Genomic DNA, 8,074 nt, shown 5'->3' with positions numbered 1-8,074 from the left:
AAAGAAAGAAAGAAAGAAAGAAAGGAAGGGAGAGAGAGAGAGACAGAGAGAGAGAGACAGAGAGAGAGAGAGAGAGAGAAAAGAGAAAGAAAGAAAAGGGTTGTGCTGCTCCTGGGAGCCACACACCCCATAAACTAAGCTAAGGCACCTTGAAGCTACCTTATGAAGAAGTCTGAACTCATATGAAGAAGTCCACCCCTCAGATTATGTTCCTAAAGGCCAACTCACCTGTCATAAAAGATCATCCTAGACAGTACACCTCTCAGTTGACCAATGGACTGCCCGCAGAAACATGACAGAACCCAATGAGATTGCTGGGCGAGGCCTGATGAGTAGAACTATTGCGTTGAACCAACCAATGGACGTGAGCTAAGCAAAATGGTTGTTACTTGAAGCTACTAAGTTTTGGGGGTGACTTGTTATGCAATGCAAACTAAACTTACTTATACAATCCTCCTAGGTAGATAGTATTATTCTCCATATTGTGCAAAGGAGAGGGCAGAGGCAAAGAGGAAGGGTCAGCTGTGCTAACCCTTGCACAGCTTGTAAGAAGCATGAAGATTTAACCCAGGTAATCAGGGCTCAAAATGCCTTTCCTGGTTTTTTAGTTTAGTTTTGTTTTGCCTATAAAAATACAAGTGTTTATGTCATCCAACCAGAAATTAATCATACATGAATTATACATAATCATACACTCATGCAGAAAGAGTTATATGTAAGACTAGTCACTGAGACATTACTTCAACATCAGAAACAATTCTGAGGCTGTATAGCCAGGCAAAGACATCTTGTATACAACTATAAAAAAGAGCTGTAAATACTGAACTTGTAAACAGTAGGAAAAAGCAAGATGCAAAGGAGTATACTCACATGCTTCCATTTGTGTATAAAAAGGAATAATATATAACTGTTTGCATTACATAGGTTATTCCTGAGAGGGCATAAGGAGTGGTTTTACATCAGTTACACTCGGAGGGAATCCACTGGTTGGGCACCATAATAGCAGGGATGACTTTTATTGTAAAACTTTCTATATTATTTGCATTTGTGCCAGGCAAATATATTGGCTATCTTAATTTAACTTAAGAGGTTGTTATGAAAGAAGACACTGGGAACAAAGAAAGCACTCATTCAAGAGTAGTGCCAATATAGTGTCTTTTCTACATCTGATTTCTAACTCCTTCTAACAAACACATACTTAAAGCAGTCTTTGCTTTCAAATTCCTGGCCTAGCACAGAAAAAAAGAAAGAAAAAAAAAGAAAGGAAGGAAGAAAGGAAGGAAGGGAGGGAGGAAGAAAGGAGGAAAGAGAAAGAGAGAAAGAAAGAGAGAGAGACAGAGAGAGAGAGAGAGAGAGAGAGAGAGAGAGAGAGAGAGAGCGCAGGGCGGTGGTGACACATGCCTTTAGTCCCAGCACTTGGGAGGCAGAGGCAGGCGGATTTCTGAGTTCAAGGCCAGCCTGGTCTACAGAGTGAGTTCCAGGATAGCCAGGGCTATACAGAGAAACCCTGTCTCAGAAAAAAAGAAAGAAAGAAAGAAAGAAAGAAGAGAAAAGAAAAGAAAAGAAAAGAAAAAGAAAGAGAGAAAGAAAAGTTGGGGTTCAAAAGTAACTAACAGAACATTAGCTCCATGGAAAGAGGCTAGTGAAGACTTGGCCATGTAGTTTTAGGGGTGTTTGTGACTGGCAACATGACATGCACATGACCAGCCTTCGGTCCTGGTTCATTCAGGTTGCTACAACAAAATACCACAGCCTGGCTAGCTTATAAACAACAGAAATGTATTTCTCACAGTTCAGAAAGCAAGTGAATTCCAAGATCATGCTCCCTGGAAGATCAGGGTCTGATAAAGGCTGGGACGTTGGTTCACAGGCTCCCCGGCCTCATTCTCACACATAATTAAAGGGGATAGCTACTGCCTGGAATCTTTGGAATACAGAAACCATTTGTTCTGTCTTCATACTCAATCGCTTCTCAAAGGTCTTACTTCTTAATACCAACATCCCGAGTATTCAATTTCAACCTATGTTTAAAGTAGAGAGACGTAACCATTCAGACCAGACTTGCACTTAGAGAAACCCAGTTAATGGGCATCTTTGATACTTCTCCATTTGACATTTCCTAGGTACCTTCACTTTCATGCAAAAACACAAAACGAAAGTAGGTTTTTTTTTCATCTAATAGAGCTCTCTCCCTCTCCCTCTTCCTCTCCCTCTCCCTCTCCCTTCTCTCTCTCTCTCCCAGAAACAAACAAAGCTCTTGGCTATCATGTTCCCCACTGGGCTCTTAGAGCTTAGAACCATGCCTGTACTTAGTAGGTGCTTAAATGTGTGTCTCTTACAATGGGGGAGGCATTAAAAGGTTTCCAGTCCCAGAGGCTGATGTAAAGGAAAGTAGAGCCCAGGGATTCACATTGCCAACCAACATTCATCTCTTGCATTCCAAGACAGGGAGCATGCAATTCATTTAAATGTACTCTGGCCAACACCCTCCACCTCCAGCTATTGATGTCCCCTCTTAAAGACCCTACTTATATGCAGCTTATCCCAGCTGTGATGTACCTTAGTTACTTTGGTGGTTGACAGTAAAAAGTTGCTGATCTCTGAATTTGGAGTTCAAACAAGTAACGTCACTAAGGCCAGTTGCTCCGCACCAATGCCGGGTATGCCAGGCTGGCTAGAATCCTGTTTGCCCCAGAAACACCTGAGCAAGTTTGGAGCTGATCCAAAGGTAAAGACAGGTAAATTTCCATGTCAGCTTACCCACGGATTTTCAGAGGCAACTAGGACTGGTTGTACTCACTCTATGTGCCCTCCAAATATTCTACTCCCCAACACAGACAGACGGACACACATACACACACACACAACTTAATTCCAGCACCACTGAAAAAACAACAAACACAACAAAAATACTAAACAGTAAAATTTAGAAATAACAACAACAACAACAACAAAAACCAGTAGAATTCTCTTTGAAACATCCCATCAGCTAAGAGACAGCTCTCATGGAAATTCCCATCCAGATGACCAAACCAATAGCTGAATATATATATATATCTTACATATAAACCAACCCCAAACTCCAACCCACAGAAAAGCAAAGGCCCTGGTGGGAAAGGGGCTCACTCTGCTTTGCAATTTCTCAGTCTTTCATCTTCAGATATAAAGCTCACTCGTTTCTTCCTTAGTACCTAAGCGGTAACCAACGTTAGGTCCTCTGGGAGATTTCTTTAGGTTTCTCCCAGTTCCTGCATTTCTACACTGGAAACGCTGAGATTCCCACATCTAAATGAAGCAGCCCCCACCCCAAAGTCATAATTAAACGCACACACTGAGGCTGGTAATCCACATCCATTTGTACCCCCAAACAGGTTAGTCGTGGTTGCCCTGGGACACCCCCAACCCTGGGGCTGCCATGCGGGATGCCTCCTGCGGCTGAGCCTGTCCTTTTTCATTTTCATCTTTGCATGAAGAGCTCCTGCTGGAGATGGGCAGAGGGAGCTCAGAGCCCCTCACGTCTGCTGCCTAGGAGGCTGCGCGGGTGGGGAGGGGGGCGCTCCCGGAACTTCTCAGGCCCTGGTCTAAGCCCCCAGTCCCGCACCTGGGGGTGGGGGGCGACTGGAGGGGACCACTCCCCCACCCGCACTGTGTCCTCCCTGAGTCTCCTCCCGAACCCGGACTCGTGGCTTACTGTCCCCATCCGTCTCTGGGCGGGCACCGAGGGAGCCCAACTGACGCCTGCAAAGTTTCCTTGGCTCGTGGGGCCGCGCGCACCCAGGCCCCAAGGTGGAGAAGGGGCCAGAGGTGTCTCGGGCCACCTCGCCAAAGCCATTCCCACCCCTTCCGCGCTCGCACCAGCGGGGCACACTCACCCTCCTCATGCTGCTGGCCGCGCGGGCCGGGCGGGGTGCAGAGGGCACTGGTCGTAGCGTCCACCGCGACCCGGATCGGGACGGGCGGGGCTCGCCCGGCTGCGCGGTGACAGTGGTTGTGGTGGCCGAGACTGTGATTCAAACCGCGCGCACTCAGCTCTTCTTGCTTTCGCTCTCGCCTCAGCCTGGAGTTCTTCTCCGATCCCGGCAGGGGCCGGTCCCCAGTGCCGGGAGGCTCCCGGTGCCCAGCTAGAGAAAGTTCCAGCTGTGCGCGGGGCGGGGGCGGGAGCTGAGCGAGGGAGTGACGGGCGGGGAGCGGGGGCGGTGATGCGCCACCTCCAAAGTACCTTGGTTTTCCCTTCCCACGCCAAAGGCACGCTCCTGTCAGTTCCTCCTCCTAGAGGTTCCGTGTTTTGGAAGTTCTTTGGGGTACGGATGGGGTTGGGGGTGGGGTGGGAGGCTAAAAGTTGAATAGGAAACGCGGGGTCAAGTCAGGGCTGGAAGAATGACCCCGCGTGGAGCATAGTCAGTGGAGTCCTCTCCTAGCAAAGTTGCTCAGCAGAGGGCAGTCCCAACCTCCAGGTCTGCAAAACCCTCAGGTCCACCTGTTTGCTAAACTGTCTCCTAACACACAGCCTCCCATCCCCACCCCAACTTCTCCAAACCACTCCTGAAGGCCATCCTCAAATGCTAATTTAGGGTGCGAGGGAGAAAGGGCATAGTTCTCCAACCCCGAGTACACTGCACACCTGTGAGCTAAGAAAACACAGGATGCCATTCTGCCAGATCCAGGCCAGGATGGATTGGACCCCGGCCTTTCTAATGCTTTGACTGCGAGCGAAGTAAAGAAAACAGTGTAGAATTCAAGGTTGCTCGAATTCCATAGCGAACCAATATGCCTTGTTTGCCAAACACTCTTTGAAAGACTCTTTGCAAAAAAGCGTGAGTTCCCAGAGCCAGCCTTGACAGGTAAACGTGGGGTGGGGGGGCGGGGGGCAGTGGCAAGACCGCAAAGGCTCTCGTGGGTAAACATCTCTGATGAATGGATGCTGCATATTCTGACAGATCATCGCTTATCACTGCTGTCAAAGAAGTGCCGTTATAATTTTCTGGAACCCATAGACTGTCAGCAGCACAGAGAGACCATAATATCACGCAGACTAAGTACTCTAATGATCTAACGAATAAAACCGTTTTGTCTGGATCTCTCTGGTATTTATCAAGAAAGATAAGGGAGGACTGACTGACATCTGGAGAGAATAAAGAGAGGAAATTAATGAAGCCTTGCTGCTTCCCTTTTCCCTTCATTTTATGATCTGCCTACAGTGGGTGTTTTTTTCCCCCTTGATCTGAATTTCAGCATATTGTTCTTTGATGTTTTTGCCTTTGGGGAAATAATAACAGTTTTAGTAAGTGTACTTACTTATGAGCCATGTGCTTTCTCTGTGATCGCTTACAATCCACGACCCCATTAACTATGATTTTATGGCTTTATACTCAGAGAAGGTAGATAATTTACCCCAAGTCACGTAGCCTGCTGATGGCACAGCCAAGATTTCAACTGAGTCTGCCCACTTGCTCCCAGTAAAGGGTGCCATTCAGAAATAAAACTCCCAGCTCTCATCTTGGCCAGGTCAACAGTTCTCATCTCTGTGACTCGGGTTCTTCATCTACTATATAAAAACTTGGACCAAGTAGACACACCAAGTAGATGTCCAGAGAGGAAATATATGACTGGCTGTGTGATAATTTCTTGGTTCTCCACTCTTTTCTCATTTTGCTGGTTCTCTTCCTCCAGACTAAATAGTTCCCCATGTCTGGTTTGCCATCATATGTGGTCCATTATCCTCTCCCGGTCTCCTCTTTCTGGTAAGCCTGTTCTCCTCTCTTGTGATCTCTTTTCTACTTCTGTGATGTGCACACACACACATGCACACACACACTTATATCCAGAGACCACATGTGAGAGAGAAATGTAGTATTTATCTTTCTGAATATTTGTATTTTATTTTATTTTGAGACAGGCTCTCACTATAGCCCTGGCTGGCCTGGGACTCATTATGTAGACCAAGCTGGCCTCGAACTCACAGATAAAGATTGCCCTGCCTCCGCCTCCCAGGGCTGGGATCAAAGGTGTGTGCCACCGTGCCCAGTTCATTTTTCTTTCTGGCTAAGTAAAATCCCATGGTGTTTCTGTACTTCATTCTCTGTCTTTCTGAGTGTTGCTGAGCATCTAGGCTTGTTTTGTTTCTTATAGATTGTGAGCTGTGCAGCAGTGAACATGAATCTGCAAGTGTTGGATGGATGTTGACATGGGGCCTGTAGGATGTTGACATGGGGCCCGTATGGTGTATTCTAGAGAGTGGCCTAGCTAGATCATACCTTTGTCCTACTGTGAAATTTGGGGGTGCCTCCACACTGATTTCCACAGTGCCTGCCATGCTCAGTTCCAGCCTTCATTGAAGACGAGGAGTTCCTCTCCCTGGCGTCCTCACCAACGCTTGCCAATGTTGACCATTCTGACTGGGGTGAGACAGAACCTCAAAGCAGTTTAAATGAGCGCTTCCCTGCCAGGTGATGATGGTGAGTGCTTTCCTCTGATCTCTACTGCACGTTTGTGTTTCTTCTATGGAGAAATGTCTACCGAGTTTGTGGACCTACTCATTGACCGGATGATTTTTGATGCTGAATTCTTTGAAGTTCCTTATGCATTCTGGGTCTTAATATGATGTGTAGCTGACAAGGAGACAAACCATCAGAGACATCGTGTGTCTTCTACAGGTTGTCACTTTACTTTCATGATGGTTTCTTTTTTGTGCGGAAAAAAATTGTCAGTTTTCTATGACCCTATTTGTGAGTTCTTGAGATGGTTTCTGGAGCCATCAGAGTCCTCTTTAGAGTGCTCTCACCTATATCCATGTCTTCAAACGTTTCCCTTACGTTCTCCTCTAGGACTTTTCAGGTCTTGAGTCTGACAGAGAAATCTATACGTTACCTCTCTACAACTGTGATAAAGCGCTGTGGACACTGCAGCTCAGAGAGAAATACTTTATTGGGGCAAACGGTTCCAGATAGCTGGAGCCCATGATGGTGGGGCTGAAGCAGCAGGAGACAGGCATGGTGGTTAGAGCAGAAGCTGGGGGCCCACATCTCTCTCCATAAGCACGAAGCAGAGAGAGTGAACTGAAAGTGGCTGGAATTCTCCAGAAAGGCCTCACCTCCTAAACCACCAACCGGGAACCAATGTTCAAAGGAGACAACTCTGAGGCAGTTACAGGGTTTCTGGTCCATTTGAAACATCCAGTTCTCCTGGCTCTATTGTTAGAGGCTGACTTTGGTCCAGTGTGTACTTTTGAAACGTTTGTAAATAGGTGACTGTATATTTATTTCTAGGTCCTCTCTCAATTCCATTGGGGCACACAGTTTTGTGTGACAGCACCATGATTTTTGCTACTATGGCTCTGTAGTACAGTTTGGGGCTCTGTTTAGGGGAGGAAATACACCAGTTGGTAGAAGAGTAAATATGAGCAGATCCCAATGATATATAGATAGATATAGACATAGACATAGACATAGACATAGGCATAGACAAAGATATAGATAGATTGAGTCAGTACTTCACTTTGCAGAGGCACCATGGAGCCTGAGTCCTGTGTTCACAGTCTTAGGTATTCTGATAATAGGGTCATCTGCTTCAAACTGTCCTATCCCTGTTGCCCTTCTAAACTCACACATGGTGTTTGTTTCCCCAAAAACCATCTAATACTAGAGAACAGTATGTTTTACTTGTTGCTCACTTCCTTTAACTGTGTAACACTGCCTGTGGACACAAACTAGCAACAGTCTTTTCTTTTGCTCTTCAGGTGGAGGCCATGAACCTCTGTCAGCACCATAAGGAATATACTAGCTTGGTGAAGCCCAACCTAACTCCCTTCATTGGTTATTAGTGTGGAAAGGGATCTGATGTAAAATTGAGCAAACCACAACCAGTTTACAATCTCACATGAAGAGCAAAATATAAACCAATTGTTCTGCTGTTTGCAGATAAGAAATTAGCCAATATATAGGGCTGGAGAGATGACTCAGCGGTTAAGAGTACTTTCTGTTCTTTGCAGAGAACCTCAGCTCATTTTTAGCACTGATACTGGGAAGCTTACAATCTCATGGAACTCCAGATCAGAGGATCCAGTGCTCTTCTCTGG

The 8,074-nt window shown here is 46.3% G+C and overlaps 1 protein-coding gene and 1 pseudogene across 5 annotated transcripts in view; one reads left to right on the top strand and one right to left on the bottom strand.

Annotated features, from left to right (window-relative positions):
* Tmcc3 (transmembrane and coiled-coil domain family 3) overlaps positions 1 to 4,149 on the bottom strand; it is a 275,765-nt gene extending 271,616 nt beyond the window's left edge. The window contains exon 1 of one of the 5 annotated variants that reach the window (XM_031349745.1): positions 3,873 to 4,149. In XM_031349745.1, the coding sequence (XP_031205605.1) occupies positions 3,873 to 3,881 (9 nt within the window). In that variant the 5' untranslated portion in view covers positions 3,882 to 4,149. Of the gene's footprint in view, positions 1 to 3,691; positions 3,786 to 3,872 lie in introns of those variants that run through there. The other 4 variants (XM_031349741.1, XM_031349733.1, XM_031349744.1 and 1 more) reach the window with 4 other exon arrangements.
* A 50-nt stretch (positions 4,150 to 4,199) lies between these two features.
* The window catches only part of LOC116076524, a 4,628-nt pseudogene continuing 753 nt past the window's right edge, over positions 4,200 to 8,074 (top strand).

This window comes from Mastomys coucha, unplaced genomic scaffold, assembly GCF_008632895.1.
Source record: "Mastomys coucha isolate ucsf_1 unplaced genomic scaffold, UCSF_Mcou_1 pScaffold4, whole genome shotgun sequence".
NCBI classification, from domain to species: domain Eukaryota; kingdom Metazoa; phylum Chordata; class Mammalia; order Rodentia; family Muridae; genus Mastomys; species Mastomys coucha.
The sequence above is the reverse complement of the archived record's forward strand: the minus strand, read 5'-3'. Positions and strand labels throughout refer to the sequence as shown.